Source organism: Glycine max, chromosome 12 (assembly GCF_000004515.6).
Source record: "Glycine max cultivar Williams 82 chromosome 12, Glycine_max_v4.0, whole genome shotgun sequence".
Classification (NCBI taxonomy): Eukaryota; Viridiplantae; Streptophyta; class Magnoliopsida; order Fabales; family Fabaceae; genus Glycine; species Glycine max.
The window spans coordinates 2,568,730-2,586,663 of record NC_038248.2 but is presented as its reverse complement, the minus strand read 5'-3'; the positions used below and the strand labels follow the sequence as shown (position 1 = coordinate 2,586,663).

At 34.6% G+C, this 17,934-nt stretch overlaps 7 protein-coding genes across 7 annotated transcripts; 5 read left to right on the top strand and 2 right to left on the bottom strand.

Annotated features, from left to right (window-relative positions):
• Nucleotides 1-161: 161 nt before the first annotated feature.
• On the top strand, nt 162-882 carry LOC100817347 (auxin-induced protein 6B-like). Its single transcript, XM_003540613.4, has one exon. The coding sequence runs from the start codon at nt 500-502 to the stop codon at nt 776-778; it is 279 nt and encodes a 92-aa protein (XP_003540661.1). The 5' UTR covers nt 162-499; the 3' UTR covers nt 779-882.
• Nucleotides 883-2,713: 1,831 nt separating this feature from the next.
• On the top strand, nt 2,714-3,164 carry LOC100527277 (uncharacterized). Its single transcript, NM_001364709.1, has one exon. The coding sequence runs from the start codon at nt 2,768-2,770 to the stop codon at nt 3,014-3,016; it is 249 nt and encodes an 82-aa protein (NP_001351638.1). The 5' UTR covers nt 2,714-2,767; the 3' UTR covers nt 3,017-3,164.
• Nucleotides 3,165-5,934: 2,770 nt separating this feature from the next.
• On the top strand, nt 5,935-6,978 carry LOC100784233 (auxin-induced protein 6B-like). The gene is made up of 2 exons (XM_041007408.1): nt 5,935-6,644; nt 6,676-6,978. The coding sequence occupies exon 1, from the start codon at nt 6,245-6,247 to the stop codon at nt 6,521-6,523; it is 279 nt and encodes a 92-aa protein (XP_040863342.1). The 5' UTR covers nt 5,935-6,244; the 3' UTR covers nt 6,524-6,644; nt 6,676-6,978.
• A 1,878-nt stretch (nt 6,979-8,856) lies between these two features.
• LOC112998525 (auxin-induced protein X10A-like) lies at nt 8,857-9,517 on the bottom strand. Its single transcript, XM_041007407.1, has one exon. The coding sequence runs from the start codon at nt 9,331-9,333 to the stop codon at nt 9,052-9,054; it is 282 nt and encodes a 93-aa protein (XP_040863341.1). The 5' UTR covers nt 9,334-9,517; the 3' UTR covers nt 8,857-9,051.
• A 3,695-nt stretch (nt 9,518-13,212) lies between these two features.
• Nucleotides 13,213-13,875, top strand: LOC100816803 (auxin-induced protein 6B-like). Its single transcript, XM_003540866.5, has one exon. It carries the CDS (start codon nt 13,462-13,464, stop codon nt 13,738-13,740), a length of 279 nt encoding a protein of 92 aa, XP_003540914.1. The 5' UTR covers nt 13,213-13,461; the 3' UTR covers nt 13,741-13,875.
• A 1,211-nt stretch (nt 13,876-15,086) lies between these two features.
• Nucleotides 15,087-15,588, bottom strand: LOC112998524 (auxin-induced protein X10A-like). Its single transcript, XM_026124550.2, has one exon. It carries the CDS (start codon nt 15,461-15,463, stop codon nt 15,185-15,187), a length of 279 nt encoding a protein of 92 aa, XP_025980335.1. The 5' UTR covers nt 15,464-15,588; the 3' UTR covers nt 15,087-15,184.
• Nucleotides 15,589-16,968: 1,380 nt separating this feature from the next.
• LOC106795238 (auxin-induced protein 6B-like) lies at nt 16,969-17,934 on the top strand. Its single transcript, XM_014764461.3, has one exon. It carries the CDS (start codon nt 17,299-17,301, stop codon nt 17,575-17,577), a length of 279 nt encoding a protein of 92 aa, XP_014619947.1. The 5' UTR covers nt 16,969-17,298; the 3' UTR covers nt 17,578-17,934.

The window sequence follows — 17,934 nt, the reverse complement described above, 5'->3', positions numbered from 1 at the left end:
CATGATCATGAGGCACTATGAACCACATTTTCTGTGTATGCCAAATTTTGTGCAACACCATGTGAACTTGAATACATGAAGTTTGCGGTCCCCTCCACCCCAAATAAGTGTCAACATCATCGTTTTAGATTTTCTTTTACAGATATGTGTTTCATTTCAAGTGAGGTAATCTGATGGTCTTTGCTCCAGAAGGTGGGACTTGAATTATCTACCATAACATGTTAAGTTGATTATGGGAGCTAAGAGTCATCTGAAACATTACCATATGCCCTTGTCTCTCAGTTGGTCCCATGACTCCTATCTCATAGTCATAGGCCCTCCTTTACCAATAATTCAAGAAGCCTTCTCATATCCTTTAATCTATATATATTCATGGTTGCAAGCATTTTAGCACCAACACAAATCATTCACATCCTGAAGAATTCGAATTTCACAAGCCTGAACTTCCAAGTCTCTTTAGACAATTTTCTTATCAAGTCTCAGTAAATACAATACAACAATGGGTTTTCGTCTACCTGGTATCAGAAGGGCATCATTTGCTGAAAACCAAGCATCTTCAAAAGCTGTGGAGGTGCCAAAGGGCTATCTTGCAGTCTATGTTGGAGAGAGAATGAAGCGGTTTGTGATCCCGATATCATACTTGACCCAATCTTCATTCCAAGACTTGTTGAGTCGAGCTGAGGAAGAGTTTGGATATGATCATCCCATGGGCGGCCTTACAATTCCTTGCAGAGAAGATGTCTTCCAAAACATAACTTCCCGCTTGAATGGACTATAAATCTCGTAGTGTAGAAGACTGACATAGATTTGTAGAGACATTTTGTACATTAGGCATCTTCTCAATTTGTAAAAGAAAAGACCATTAGAATGATAAATTTGTTCCTTTTATTTTTGTTTAATGACAAGGAATTCAACTACTCAAGCATTTCCTGTCTTTTATGTTTGTTTCTTTACATTGCCAACGTTCACTTTAGTCTGTATGAGCAAGGTTGCTTGCCATAGTATAAGAAAAACCAGACTTGGTTGTCCTGATGATTAGATCACGTGATTATTAGCAAGGGAAGAACAAAAGTATTTTTTAATAGGACTAAGGAGAAAGATAATTTTATTTGGGGCAAGTTAATTTTTTTTTATTAATAAATACACACAACATGCCTATGAACTTTAAATTCAAGAACTCGTGGCAGTTATTAAATTTGAATGATGAAATGTTGGAGATACACGGAAAACTCTGTCAAATTTTCATTAAACTTTTTGATTTGTTGGAGTATGCATTCCGAGTTCAGTTTGATCTGTAGGCTTGCCAGACTAAAGGTCATTTGAGTTAGAGTTAGCCTGTGCATTGGTCATGGCTTTAGAGTGAGTCGTGACAATATCAAGTTTGGTCAATATCTCCAAAAGAATTATTCCACCTAAGAGTTGATATATATAAAACCATTTTTTTTTACCATAACCCCTAACAACTAAAGTAACACTGCACCGTGAAATGAAGGAAGTAACAAAAATCTTCATCCTGTGAACCAACCGAATTTTCAAAGTAATGTTAGTCTTTAGGCAACTTGACCGGTTCAATATCATCTCCACAACACCTAGGCTTTCCCCCATCAATGAGCATCACATATTCATCATGAATACAGAGAACATGCTTCTAGTAGACTGTTTAAATGGATCAAATGATTCATTAATAACCTCACGAGAAGAACCTTCTATCAATAAATAACATCTTTATTATTGTTGAAATAACCTACAACATGCATATGAGACTCTGAAACTCTATCAAGATCAACTAGGTCATTTGTACTGGGAGACTCTGTCTTGTATGCTTCATCAATATCTTCAATGGTTTGATCCTCCATGAAGACAACATCACAACTGGGGCATCCTCGTCATTTTATCTCCAGCATAGACTACAGTCTGCAAGGTATCCTTTTGGTACTTGATTCCACTTAGGTTCCTTGCTTGCGATGCAGAAAATTGTGACAGTCTAATACGGTAATACCTGCTAAGTGGAACTCCATTATTTCTTGTTACTTCACAGTTCACATGAAACCAAAATATTGATATCCAAAGACTTATATAAGAAAGAAATATTTAATTTCATATAGTTCAGAATGCAAAAGGTTTGAGAATCCATGAAATAATGTATATATAGTTGATAAGGCCTCTATTTTCCAATTCCACAATAATGAATCAGGAATGATTTTTGGTGTGGCTATGAAGGGGTCTACTGAGAGACAAGGGATCATGGTATTGTCTATTTCAATTTTCTCACTCCTACAATTCATAGATGTTATTTTTATTATTAAACACTTTAAAAAAGACTGCAGTTATCAATTCCCTGGTCGATCACATTGTAGTACACATGAGATGTCTCATGTGTGTCTGGAACACAATAAACAAGCCAGCTATATAATGCTAACTTTTTGGTGTAGAACTGTACACATTTCTCTGGTTTCAATTTTCAAGTGGGTACCATCTTGCTCGTTCATAAAAAAAACTGGGGCATCCAGCCACACATTAATTTTCTGTGTTTGATAAATGAAATCAAAGACAGTTCCATGTGATCCATCACACCAGTGTCTCTAGGTAGACCCCATTTGTTGGATATCTCTTCATCAATTATTTCTGTGCCTAATGGTTTTCCAAGGCCATCTCTTAATCTATATATAGAGATATTCATGGCTTCAGTCACAAACAAGTTCTTTGCATTTTTGTAACATAAAATATTTCCTACACAAGTTCATTCAAATCATTCTCTTGATCTGCAATGGGTTTCCGTTTGCTCGGTCTTCAAAGGCGTAGTAATGTACCAAAGGGTTATCTTGCAGTCTACGTGGGAAAAAATGAAAAGAAGCGGTTCATGATTCCTATATCATATTTGAACCAACCATCAATCCAAGACCTTCTTAGTCAAGCTGAACAAGAATTTGGGTTTGCTCATCCAATGGGTGGCCTTACAATCCCGTGTAGAGAAGATGTCTTCCTAGATATCACTTCTCGCTTGCAAAGGTCATAGAGGAGATGAATGAAATGTAGATGGTCAATGACCAATTCAATTTTGTAGAGAAGACATATAGTTGAACATTGTAAATATTTTATCTTATTTTTATACTTAGAGAATTGGAAAGATGTATCCTGCCAGAAACTTATAAACATATATTATAGCAATCATTTATTTTCCAAATTTTCCCAGGAACCCTTATTTTAAGTTGTCACTTGGTAGATGCATGCTTGTCAATTTATTTTTTGTAGACTATAAGTATGCTTGCATGATCATATTTTTATTAGTGCCCAAATCTGATTAGTGGCTACATCTGGAGTCCAGTGTTGATGATGCTTTCTTCTATTTATTGTTTTGTTTGAAAGCAAAGGAATTGAAATTTCTTAAACTGTTTTTTTCTCTCCTTTCCCCCCCCTAAAAAATATATATATTTGGATTCAAGACCAAAATCCAACTATTTGACAGAAGTTGGGAATAGTGTTAATAATTTGGATCACATGGTCCATAATGAGAAATTCACAAATCTAAATCCTTTTTTAAATATTTGTATTGCAAATTAAATGTTAACACAGTTCCTTTATTATTTATTTAAATATGCATGGAAATAACTCTGGCACCCATGAAACACTAATAAGTAATTTATTCATTTTATTGTAGTTGTTTCAATACAGTCAAGACATACAGTTGCAGTAATATATGACCTTGAACTCATGAACTATTATTAGCTTGGAGTGTCTTCTTCTGTGAGGTTTGATCAATAAATTTACGGGGGAACATGTGGAGTTATATTTAAAAATAATCTGTTTTCTTTTAAATTCATAAAAGAAGTAAAGCAACTAAGCGTTTCTCTGATTTTTGTCATTTTAGATAAAAATGCACCTGCAACCTTACATTGTACAGTGTGTAAGTGTGAGAGCATTTCCAAAAAATGAGGGAGAATTTTTATATTGCTCAAGTATTAGAAAATTTATGGCTTTAAATAGAAAGTCTCACGTTCACATTAAGAACTTTGTGATATGTCTCATAGACTGGTCGTTCTTCCAACCATATATGGAAGCCACTATTACTCTAGTCTATAATAATATCTCTTGGGGAGATGCCTTACAATTGAAGCCTTGAAGTTTTTGTGCAATTTTTGTTATTCAGGTTTATGTGATCACTTATCCAACAACTTGTTTAAAGTTTTCAATCCATACACAAAAACAAGAACTTTTAGTTAATTACTTCAAAGCTATATATAACAGGGGTATCTGAGAAACCTCCTTTATATCAAGCAGTCCTTGCAATTAGCACTAATGTTTATGCTACAAACTATCCTCCAAAAATACTTACCTGGTTGAAGTCTCTACTTCTTAAATATCAGAGATCCATGTGATGGTTCTACTTAATTAGGAAAATAGACGAAACGATGGCCTGGGAAATGAAGAATGGTTTTTCAGGGATGATAGCATTGTAAGCTGCACCAAATTAACTTCGGATAATTATTCTATGATGCTGAAAGCAGAAAGTCAAAAACTGAGTGCACTACATATTATTGAAAAATCTAGCAACAAGTTGCAAAAGCTGTTTCATGACAAATGTGTTGTGTGCTCATTGTTTAGCTCAAGAATAGATATTGAAATACAATAGGGTCATGATTATATTGGTAAATATCTCCAATAGACTTGGTCAACTTAATCACTAGTAAAAGCTAATAGCCTGATGTATATGGACTGAAATTTGATAATGAAAGTATGAAACTATTGTATATATTAGAATTCATTGAGATTTGGCAAAAGCAAAAAAGTGTTTAAACAATGTCTTATGTTGCACTTTAATTCAGGCAACAGGTTTCAACTTCCAATGGAGTTATAACAAAATGTAAAATATTTTCTATAAAAGAAAGTGCCTTCTGTACAAATTTGCCTCAACTAATCTAATCTACGTCTCCATTAGCATGATTTACAACTCATTCAAGCGAGAGGTGACATTTAGGAACACATCCTCCTGACATGGAATTGTGAGACCACCAGTTGGATGATCATATCCAAATTCTTCTTTTGCTTGACTTAATAATTCTTGAAATGAAGGTTGGTTCAAGTATGATACTGGAATCACAAACCGCCTCATCTTATCTCCAACATAGACTGCAAGATAGCCTTTTGGTACTTCAATCCCCTTGGAGGCTGCTTGGGTTGTAGAAAATGACACTCGTCTAATAATACCTGCTATGCGGAAACCCATTGTTTTTTAAATCTCCACACAACAAATAATGTACTGATGCCAAAGGACTTGTATAAGAAAGAAATATTTGAATTCTGATACTTGAGGAATGCAATGACTTGAGTTGTTTGTGTACTGAAGAAATATTGTTTATATAGTTGCAAATGGACTCTGCAATCCAATACCACAATGAATGATTTTTGGTGGGGCTACGATGGGGTCAACCGAGAGACGAGGGATCACATGGTATTGTCTTAGAGATCTATTTCAAGAATTAGGAAGTTAATTGGAGTAAATACCCCACCACCTTTTGAGATAATGGCCAACAGATGTACAGGTGAAACCTAATGTTTGTTCATTCATTATGCTATAGCTGTTTGAATGATCGACATGCCATAGACATCCCACATGTTTCTTTATATAGATGACAATGCTATTGATATCGACCATCCACCAACTAATATCAGAGTGAGAGTACGCAACCTGTAAACCATGAGCAGACTCAATTGGAATTGGAGGTACGAGGAGAACTGATATTGAACACATGATCATGAGGCACTATGAACCACATTTTTTGTGTATGCCAAATTTTAAGCAATACCATGTGAACTTGCATACATGAAGTTTGCGGTCCCCTCCACCCCAAATAAGTGTCAACATCATCGTTTTAGATTCTCTTTTACATAGATATGCGTGTTTCATTTCAAGTGGGGTAATCTGATGGCCTTTGCTCCAGAAGGTGGGACTTGTATTATCTATGATAACATGTTACGTTGATTATGGGAGAATCATCTGAAGCATTACCATATGCCCTTGTCTCTCAGTTCGTCCCATGACTCCTATCTCATATTCATAGGCCCTCCTTTACCAATAATTCAAGTAGCCTTCTCATATCCTTTTATCTCTATATATTCATGGTTGCAAGCATTTTAGAACCAACACAAATCATCCACATCCTGAAGAATCCGAAATTCACAAGCCTGAACTTCCAAGTCTTTTTTAGACAATTTTCTTCTCAAGTCTCAGCAATACAATACAACAATGGGTTTTCGTCTACCTGGTATCAGAAGGGCATCATTTGCTGAAAACCAAGCATCTTCAAAAGCTGTGGAGGTGCCAAAGGGCTATCTTGCAGTCTATGTTGGAGAGAGAATGAAGCGGTTTGTGATCCCGATATCATACTTGACCCAATCTTCATTCCAAGACTTGTTGAGTCGAGCTGAGGAAGAGTTTGGATATGATCATCCCATGGGTGGTCTTACAATTCCTTGCAGTGAAGATGTCTTCCAAAACATAACTTCCCCCTTGAATGGACTATAAATCTCGTAGTGTAGAAGACTGACAGATTTGTAGAGACATTTTGTACACTAGGCATCTTCTCAGTTTGTAAAGATTTCCTTTTAGAGAAATAGGAGAAAAGAAAAGACCATTAGAATGACAAATTTGTTTCTTTTATTTTTGTTTAATGACAAGGAATTCAACTACTCAAGCAGTTCCTCTGTTTTTTCTTTTTATTAGTTACATTGCCAATGTTCACTTCCTGAGTAGGGGCATGGTTGCTCGCTATAATAAGAGAAACCAGAATTGGTTGTCCTGATAAGTTTCAAAGCATGGATACAACATGTGATTCCTAGCAAGGGAAGATCAAAAGCATTTTTACTAGGACCAAGGAGAAAGATTAATTTATTTGGGGAAAAGTTAAGATGTTTTTATTAATAAACATTCACAACATTCATATAAAAATTAAATTTTGGGGTGCTGAGGCCCTGATCACACAAGGTACCTTCCCTGATATTTATGGTGTGCAATAACAATGGACCTGACATCAAGGTTTGATTTTTCCCTTGAAAAACACCAGCTTACATCTACTGCAAAAGCTTTCTCGAGAAAGCTTTCTTACCATTGACATATGGTTTATTGATCTGAACCAATGCTTTTTCTATTACTGCTTTTTGTTATATGAATGAAACTATGACCATATAATGCTAGAAGTGCAGGTTTAAACAGTATTTGGTTGGGAGTAAATGAAAGAAAAGGAAAATGGAGAGGAGTAAAATCCTTTCTCATCTAATTTTTGTTCCACTCCAGTATTGGATATTTTGAGGACAAAGGGAGATTTTAAAGCATTTTTAGTGTATTGATTAAAATATCTCTGGTTTATATAAAATAACATGATTTTCTGTAAAAAAAACAACAAGAACAACATGATTTAGTTGATTTAATATAGAAAACACTATAAGGTATATAATATGTACAGTATGATTTAATTTTTATTCAATTATTTGTATTAAGTAAAATTTAATTTTCTGTATCTCAAAATTTAAAACAAAGTGAAATGTAAAAATAATATTTAGATTAAGTTATTAACATATATATTTTTTAAATAAATTTAAAATTATATAAACGCATTTAAATTTTGTTGCTTAAAACATTTATATATATAACAACAGTTAAAAAATATTTTAATGTATATTTAAATTTTTAAATAAATAGTAGTAGTGCATTTAAAATAATAATATTTAATCATAAAAATTAAGAGACAAATTATATATATATATATATATATATATATATATATATATATATATATATATATATATATCAATTACATGTACTATATTAACATATTTATTTTTATCTTATTTTTTAAAATATATTTATAATCTAATTTTAGTAAATAGTAATTTTTTGAGAAAATTTTAGTAAATATAAATTAAACTTGTCATATTTTATATAAAGGCTTTCAATTCAACTGTTGAATTGGTTATTTCATATTATAAAAAAAATTATCAAATGATAAGTAAGTACAAAAGTTTTACACTTGGTGTATTAAAATTTCATGCAAATAAAAAACTAATTGATAATTCATTGCAGTATTTTATTTGACATATTATTTAAAATATTATTAAATATCCATTACTAGATAATGCACAATATATAATTGTTCTACCTCAATTTTTTTATGCATGATTAGAAAAGTTAAAATCAACTTATTCAACTGGTTGGATTAATTAATTTTGTAAGTGTAAAAGTTTGACACCTAGTGTCAGTGATCCTATCCCATATATAAAATGTAATTTATACCATAATAATACTTTTTAATGTATCAGATTGAGACCTGTAAAAAGAAAAGTATCAGATTTAGATAAAATTGATAACTCTCCATTTTACAATTTTAGGTGGATAAATTTTAAGGTTACATTGGTTAGTAGTCTAGTACTGGTAATGCTCGAGTTCTCCTGTGCCCTACTAACACAGTAACACTGATATATATTTCAGTGTCAACTGCTGCATAATTCATCTCGTCAAGTAGATGCTAGCGGGCTATTAGCAGCAAGTATAACTTAGCATTAAACCGCTTTAGGAATATGAAAAAAAAACATGTGACGTGTCTAAAGCGTGTGTCTGCAGAAGTATGGAATAGCACCAATCAATGCACAAATATTAGTTTTTACTTGATCATATATCATTTTATTGCAACTAGTTGCTTTATTGGCTATTCATTTGAGGAAGTGAATTTTGCACTCATGTACAACTTAATCCTAGGACCATGGAGACAGATTTCATATTTGGGACGAAGTTAATCCCTATTAAAAGATGAAAACCTGATACATATAAACTGAAATTAGATAATTGTAATGTTGTATATATTATAATTCATTGAGATTTGGAAAATGCAAAAAGTGTTTTTGGAAATGTCTAGTCTTAACATTCTCATTTGAGTCCAAATTTCCAACTTCAATTGGATTATACAAGGAAAAAACATGGAAAATATTCACAATAAAAAAAAGTTCCTTCTGTATAAATTTGCCTCAACTAATCTATCTGAGTCTCCATTATAGCCTGATTTACAGCTCATTCAAGCGAGAAGTAAGGTTTAGAAACTCATCCTCCTTGCATGGAATTGTGAGACCACCCATTGGGTGATCAAATCCAAACTCTTCTTCAGCTTGATTTAGTAATTGTTGAAATGAAGGTTGGTTCAAGTATGATACTGGAATCACAAACCACCTCATCTTATCTCCAACATACACTGCAAGATAGCCTTTTGGGACTTCAACTCCCTTGAGAGTTGCTTTGGAAGCAGAAAATGATGCCTGTCTAATAATACCTGGTATGAGGAAACCCATTGTTTTTTGTTTCTCCACAAACAAATAATAAACTGAGTGTTGTCAAAGGACTTGTATGAGAAATAAATATTTGAATTCTGATGCTTCAGGATGCAAATGACTTGTGTTGCTTGAGGACGCAAGAAAGAGTGTATATATAGTTCCAGGTGGACAGTCTGCAACTCCAATCCAATTCCACCATGAATGATTTTTGACAGGCCTATGATAGGATCTACTGAGGGACAGGGGATAACATGGTATTGTCTTCGAGTTCATTTTCAAGGATTAGGAAGATAATGGGAGTGCATACCATACTCCACGTGACCACGTCCCTACCTTCTGAGATAATGGCTAACAGATTTACCCACTTGAAATAATACACCAGCAAAGGTGAAACCTAATTCTTGTTCATTTATTGTGCTCTAGATACATCATTTATAGACATGTAGACAAACTTTAGACATCTCACGTGTTTCTTTAAATAAGGTGACAATGCTGTTCATATACCTCTTCCACGTACCAACTAATATCACGGTGACATAGGCAACCTGCAAATATTGAGGCTTGAGCATAGTGGGTTGATAGCTCTGAAACAGAGGAGATATGAAGGGAACCAACATTGAACGCATGATCATGAGGCACTATGAACCACATTTTCTATGTATGCCAAATTTTAAGTAACAGGGCATGAAATTTGCATAAATGAAGTTTCCGGCCCCCACCACCCTCAATAAGTATAACATACTAACATGATTCAATTAGACTTTCTTTTCTTAGATACATAAGGTTAAACTTACATTATCTACTATAACATGTACGTTGATTCTTAGAATAAGTCCTCCAAGACAACATCATATGCCTTGTCTCCCATTTGGTCCCATTACTCCTATCTCATATCCCTCCATCACCAATAATTCAGGTATCTAGTGGTTTCTTACATATCCTTTTATCTATATATATTCTTGGCTGAAAGCATTTAGGAACAACACAAATCATTCACATCCTAAAGCATTCCAAATTCAAAAGCTTGCTTTCAAGACTTTTGTCAAACCATTCTCTTCTAAATTCTCTTAACACAATCAATTGAACTATGGGTTTCCGTTTACCTGGTATCAGAAAGGCATTATTTGCAGCCAATCAAGCATCTTCAAAAGCAGTGGATGCTCCAAAGGGCTACGTGTTATACTTGAACCAACCTTCATTTCAAGACTTGTTGAGTCATGCTGAGGAAGAGTTTGGATATGAGCATCCCATGGGTGGCCTCACAATTCCTTGCAGCGAAGATGTCTTCCAACGTATAACTTCTTGCTTGAATGGACAATAAACCTCACACTTTAGGAGGCTGACATAGATTAGTAGTGACATTTTTGTACAATAGGCATCTTCTAAACTTGTAAAGATCTCCCTTTCTCAAGAAATATGGAAAAGAAAGACTATCAGATTGACAAAATTACAGTATGTCGTTGTTAATGTGCAATGAGAATGATTTCAACTGCCCAAGTATCTCCTCTGTGTTTTCTGTTTAATAGTTACAATGTTCCCTTCTCCCTGTATGAGAAAGGTTGATTGGTGTAAAAAATTGAGGCTTTGTTCTGATAAATTTAAAAGCAATAACAGAACACGTGATTCCTAACCTGGTTAGAGCAAAATTATTTTTCCTAGGATCAAGGAGAAAGAAAAATTTATCTGGGACAAAATTAAAATATATTTTATTAATAAATATACCCATAAAATTTAAATTTTAAAGTGCAAGACCAAAATCATCCATAAGGTACCTTCCCTCACAAGGCAGATGCAAAATAACAATGGACTTAACATTTAGGTTTACTTTTTCGCTTGAGTAACACTGGCCTACTCCTATATCAAAAGATTTATCTTATATCATTGACTGTATGGTATGGTATGGCCTCTTTAACCCTCTATGGCTATATATATATATATATATATATATATATATATATATATATATATCTCTAGAAGTCAAAGAACCAATGCTTCTCTATAACTTTTGTCTTGAGGTGTAGGCCTCTTTGAAGTGTAGGCCTTGGGGTAAATACACTCGATTTGAGAGCTCATTTAAGCTTGTGCCGATCCCACATGATTGGACCATTCTCGCAAAACAGCATGACCTTGACTGGTCTCTCTATGATTTTACCTAGTGAGAGTGATCGGACTTACCAGTGTGTGTGGTCTGTCTTGTCATGTACTCCTAGGCGCTCGACGAGGTTTTTCACTGACATGGTACCACATTACATATAAGATTGAGTCTTAGTACATTTGTTGCATAATGTTTGTGTATTGATTGATATTGATTGGTTGAGTGATATTGTGTTTGATTCTTGAGTACGTGAATGATATGAAAATATGTGAGACATGTAATGTTGAGATGTGATGTCACGCGATAAGTGGTGGAATGACGTGAATTGTGTTTAAGTAAGTTGTATTTCATTTATATGATATGTATATCTATGTTGTTTTGTTTCTCTCTATTAGTTAGGAATGTGATAACTCACTCTCTGTGTGTTGTTTGTGTTTGGATCATGTGATGATCTTGAACATTGGGGCATGAACTTTTGTTTTAAATGCATGATGTTTTGAGCCAAAAATATTTCTAACAAGTTTTATTTGTAATAGTAAAGTGAATATGAACCTTTTAGTCACTTGAACTCTTTCATATTCATTGAATAAAATTTCATTATGTAATTTCATATTTTCATGTATGCTATTATATAAATATGTATATCGAGGTAGAGAGTGTCACATTTTAATGGTATCAGAGTTATGTCGAACCTTTCAGGGGGGGCAACGGATTGTTTCTATGAAACAAATTGACCCTTGTTTTCTTTCACTTTTTTAAGGACCAACAAAAGAATTTTTATTTTTTCATTTTATCATAAACATCATAAACACTATAAACTGAGCATTCAACTACCAGTTGATTTTCATATTCACAAATAAAAAGGGAAATGAGAGAAATATATGGTAATGGTCATAAACTTCATATTTGTCTGAACATTTCTACACTTGCCTAAGTATGATAACAAAAAAAGAAAAAATATTTTCAAAGTGAGAAATTGAATTACAGAAATTTCGTCAAGAACTATATGTCTATGTCAGTCTTATCATTGTAGGGTTAGAACCTATTAATTCAAGCGATCGAGAAGTGATATCTAAGAACACATTTTCTCCACAAGGAATCATAAGACCACCCATTGGACGTTTATACCCAAATTCTTCATCGGATAGACTGAGCATGTCTTGAAATGAAGTTTGCTTCAAGTATGATAAGGGGATCACAAATCACTTCATTTTCTCTCCAACATAGACTGGAAGGTAGCCCTTTGGCACGTCCACAGCTTTTGAAGATGCTTGGTTTAATGATGCTTTTTTGATACCAGGTAAACGAAAACCCATTGTTTTATATGTGTTGAGACTTGGGAACAAAATGTTCTGAAAAAATACTTTTAAATAAGATGCAAGTTTTTGAACTTGGAATGCTTCATGATGTGAATATGATTTGTTTAGGTCGAAGTGCTAGCAGCTATGAATATATATAGATTTAAGGATATGCAATTTGGCTTCTTGAATGCATGGTGGAGAGATATGAGATACGAGTCATGGGACCAACTGAGAGACAAGGGCATGTGGTGCCCTTGTCTATAATCTATAACCCTTGCCTCATAATTCATCAGGCAGATATTAGTTACCAGCTGTAATTCAACATTAAGCTGTGTTTTCAAAATGATGGAAACATGTCTAAAGCATGTTAACAAAATTATGGAGTAATATTCAATGGATGAACAAACATTGGGCTTCGGTAGAGCGAGTCCTATTCGGTTGCAAGTGCATATATGCTTTATGCTGGCCGTTGTTTGAGAAGGTGGGGCCATGCACCTAAACACAACTTTACCCTTGATGGTAGCGTCTAAGACAACACCACATGATATCTCAACTCTGTGCCCTCCATCCGTTAATAATCATGTCTCTTAAAATTTGGTTTCCTCATTATCTTGAAAATTATAAATACACTTCCTCTTGCCTTCACAAACAACACAAATCACTGGCATCATCAAGCATCAATATTTAGATTCATTCTTCTTAGATCTGAGATTTTTGCCTTGTTCTTGTTCCTACAAATAAGCACACAAAATGGGTTTCCGTTTACCTGCTATTCGACGGGCATCATTCAACGCTAACCAATCAGCATCGAAATCAGCTGAACTTCCAAAGGGCTATTTGGCGGTGTATGTTGGAGACAAACAGAAACGGTTTGTGATTCCCATATCATACTTGAACCAACCTTCATTTCAAGACTTATTGAGTCAAGCTGAGAAAGAGTATGGATATGATCATCCCATGGGTGGCCTCACAATTCCTTGTAGTGAAGATGTCTTCCAACATATAACTTCCCGCTTGAATGGACAATAAATCTCACACTTTAGGAGACTGACATAGATTAGGAGAGACATTTTGTACTGTAGGCATCTTCTTTAACTTGTAACATGTTACCAATTTCTGAGTAATGCCAACGAATTCAATTGCTTAATTGTTTCTTTTTATGAATTACAATGTTCACTTATCCCTGCAATTAGAATGGTAGACAATATAGAAAGTTGCTTGCTGGAAAAGAGGAAAAAAACTAGATTGTTCTCATAAATTCCAAATTCCACAGCATAACAAACAATCCAAGTGCTTCATAGTCGAGGCAGGGCAGAGTAGACCTAATAGTATTTTGCTAGGGCAAGAAGCATCAATTTATTTAGGAAGGGTTTGAAAGATTTTAACTTTTGTACACATAACACGCATGTAAAATTAAAATTCAGGGTCCCAATCATTCACGAGATTCCACCCCTGCCAATTTCCAAGGTAGTTTCAATGGACTTAATATGAAGGTTTAATGGTTTATTTGTTCCCATTAATTTCAATGGATAACATCGATGGCTAAAGAGATTTTGTATTCATTTGACGAATGGTTTAGTATATCACTATAAAGATTATTGTGCGAAGACCACACAATTTCAAGTTTTTAAGAGATTGATAGATTCCCTATTTTAGTTGTTTGGTTTGTTAAACAGAAATGACATAAGAAAGAAAACATGGAGCGACGAAATGCATGGATTAATATACTATCTGTTTCCCTCCAACAAAACACAGTTAATATCTTCAAATGGATCGAGATTCAAAGAATATTGAATTAATTAAGAACCCGTACCAGCATATCATCTGTTGAGACCGTAAAACCAACTAACATGATCATGTGAAGATGACACTGCTGCTTGACTCACAGAATTCAAGAATCTTTGATCATAAGGAAATGTAGCATGCCTCATATGTACTTCTCAAAAACTTTTATGGATGAAATTCAATCTCGTGTGAGTCCATGTTTCAGTTACCAGGGGTGGTTCACAAAGATCTCGGAGCCAGATGAAATCAAAGCAGCCAGGTTTACAAAGACTTAAAATTTCCGTACTTTACTTTTTCACAATTAAAATGACTATTAAATCAGTCATTTTATTTTAAACTTATATTTCTTCTTCCAATCTATTTCTAAAGTAGCTATTTTTTTTATTGAATTTAGTTATAAAAAGTAGAGTTAATAGTTTTATTTCAATTTGACATATTAAGAATTATTTGATTTAAATCAACATATTTTTAGCTAATTTCATATTCAATAATTATTTTGATCAGATTGATAAATTAAGAGAAAATGTGAGAAAAAGCTTCACGTAGGAAACTTCTCATTAAGATGAACATTTTTTTACACTTGCCCAAGATAACAAATATTGAGAGAGAATGTATTCAAGGTAAGAAACTATGTACAAAAAAACTGTCAAGATCAGTCTACGTCTATGTCAGTATCATCTTCAAGGGACTAAAACATATTCAAGCGAGAAACGGTATCTAAGAACACATCTTCTCCGCAAGGTATTGTGAGACCACCCATTGGATGGTCATACCCGAATTCTTCCTCAGCTTGACTCAACAAATCTTGAAATGAAAGTTGGTTCAAGTATGATATGGGGATCACGAACCGCTTTATTTTCTCTCCAACATAGACTGCAAGATATCCCTTTGGTACATCCACTGATTTTGAAGATGCTTTGTTTGCAGCAAATGATGCCTTTCTTATTCCAGGTAGACGAAATCCCATCGTTGTATGTGCTGAGACTTGCAAAGAGAATTTGTGAAGAAAGAGTCGTAAATATGATGCAAGTTTTTGAACTTCAAATGCTTTAGGATGTGAATGATTGTTGCTGTCCAAAATGCTTACAGCCATGAATATATAAAGATAGAGGAAGCAAAAGAACATCACCTAGATGAAGATGCTCTTGATACCACATGATGCAAGCTCCATTGGAGCTTGTAGGCCTAGGATCTTCTTCATCAATGGATTCCTTTGCTTCTTGGAAGATAAATGGCAGCGGAATGGAGAAGGAAGAGAGAGAGGAGACGCCACTTCAAGGAGAAGATAAGTCTAGAAGAAGCTCACCACCATAGGAGGCCATGGATAAGAGCTTGGAGGAAGAAGGAGATGAATGAAGGGAGGGGGAGAGAAGAGCACGAAATTTTGTGCTCAAAAAGAGCTCTGAAATCTGAAGTTAATATTCAAATGATCAAAGTTCAAAAAAATACACACACATGACCTCTATTTATAGCCTAAGTGTCACACAAAATTGGAGGGAAATTCAAATTTCACTTGAATTTGAAATTGAATTTGTGGAGCCAAACTTTGGAGCCAAAATTTCACTAATTATGATTAGTGAATTTTAGTTATGGTTCAGCCCACTAATCCAAGATCAATTCCAAGATTCTCCACTAAGTGTGCTTAGGTGTCATGAGGCATGAAAAGCATGAAGGACATGCACAAAGTGTGACTATATGATGTGGCAATGGGGTGTAGTAAGCAAATGCTCACCTCCCCCTCTAAAATTTAATTGGATTGGGCTTCTACCAATTCAATTAAATTTATTTCCAGCCACACACATCAAATATCCACTTAGTGCATGTGAAATTACAAAACTACCCCTAATACAAAAACTAGTCTAGGTGCCCAAAAATACAAGGGCTGAAAAATCCTATATTTCTAGGGTACCCTACCTACAATATGGAGCCCTATATACAAGGACCAAATATAATGACATCCTAGTCTAATATGTACAAAGATAATTGGACCCAACCTTGGCCCATGGGCTCAGAAATCTACCCTAAGGTTCATGAGAACCCTAGGGCCTTCTTCAGCAGCTCTAGCCCAATCTTCTTGGAGCCTCTTGCTCATGGTTCTTGTGATTGGTCCCTTCCTAGGGAGGATTGCATCATCCCCTTCCCCTTGAAGAGGATTTGACCTCAAATCTGTTAGTTCCTCCTCCTCAATATCAGCTCCACCTGCAAGGATGAATCTAGCATCTTATAGTTTATAATAGGGGTCCCACCTTCTGGAGCAAATCCACTTGAAATAAAACAGACAAGTGATCTCAAATCTCAAGAATATAATGGTCTATGATCTCTCGCTATCCATAGCATTATAATTCATCAGCCAGAAATTACTTTCCAGCAGTACTGTACTTCAACATTAGGCTGTGTTATCAACCTGAAGAAAACTTGTCCAAAGTATGTTTACAAAATTACGGAATACCAATTAATGCATGAATAAACGTTTGGTTTCACTTAGGCACGTCTCAGTTGTCCACAAGTGGAGGTTTTATATATCTGTGCCATTGTTTGATAAGGTGTTGGGGTTACACAAGTCTACACAACTTTATCCTTGATAGAGGAATTGAAGACAACACCTCGTGATATCTCATGTGTATGCCCTCCATCCTTTAACAGTCATTTTCTGCTAATTTAGTTTCTAGGGAATCTTAAAAGCTATATATACACTATCCTTTGCCTTCATTGACAACACTCATTGGCAACTTCAAGCATCAAAATTTAGATTCATTCGTTGAATATTTGAGATTGTTCTTCTTCCTTCAAACAAGAGCAAAAATGGGTTTCCGTTTACCTTCTATTCGCAGGGCCTCATTCAAGGCTAGCCAAGCAGCTTCAAAATCTGCAGAAGTCCCAAAGGGCTATCTTGCAGTATATGTTGGAGAGAAACAGAAGCGATTTGTGATTCCCGTATCATACCTGAACCAACCTTCATTCCAAAATTTATTGAGTCAAGCTGAGGAAGAGTTTGGATATGATCATCCCATGGGTGGCCTCACAATTCTTTGCAGTGAAGATATCTTCCAACATATAACTGCTCACTTGAATGGACAATAAATCTCACACTTAGAGACACTCTGCACTATAGGCATCTTCTCTAACTTGTAACAATTGTTACCAATTTTTGAGTAATGAAAATGAATTCAATTCTAGAGTATTTTTTGTTTATTAATTACCATTTTTGGTTCTCTCTGCAAAACTATTTGAAGGTTGCTTGCTGGGAAAAGAAGACTTTATTGTTTCATAAATTCCACGGCATAACAGCCTATGTGCTTCATCTGGGCAGAGCTAATAATATTTTGCTACGGCCAAAGAGAAGCATCAATTTATTTGGGACAGGATTGTTAGATTTTTAAGTTTTATGCACATGTAAAGTTAAAATTAATGCCCCCAATCATACACAAGATTTCGCCC

Bases quoted from the DNA above. Each gene is read 5' to 3' on its own strand.
- LOC100817347 (XM_003540613.4), top strand. From the start codon at position 500: ATGGGTTTTCGTCTACCTGGTATCAGAAGGGCATCATTTGCTGAAAAC.
- LOC100527277 (NM_001364709.1), top strand. From the start codon at position 2,768: ATGGGTTTCCGTTTGCTCGGTCTTCAAAGGCGTAGTAATGTACCAAAG.
- LOC100784233 (XM_041007408.1), top strand. From the start codon at position 6,245: ATGGGTTTTCGTCTACCTGGTATCAGAAGGGCATCATTTGCTGAAAAC.
- LOC112998525 (XM_041007407.1), bottom strand. From the start codon at position 9,333: ATGGGTTTCCTCATACCAGGTATTATTAGACAGGCATCATTTTCTGCT.
- LOC100816803 (XM_003540866.5), top strand. From the start codon at position 13,462: ATGGGTTTCCGTTTACCTGCTATTCGACGGGCATCATTCAACGCTAAC.
- LOC112998524 (XM_026124550.2), bottom strand. From the start codon at position 15,463: ATGGGATTTCGTCTACCTGGAATAAGAAAGGCATCATTTGCTGCAAAC.
- LOC106795238 (XM_014764461.3), top strand. From the start codon at position 17,299: ATGGGTTTCCGTTTACCTTCTATTCGCAGGGCCTCATTCAAGGCTAGC.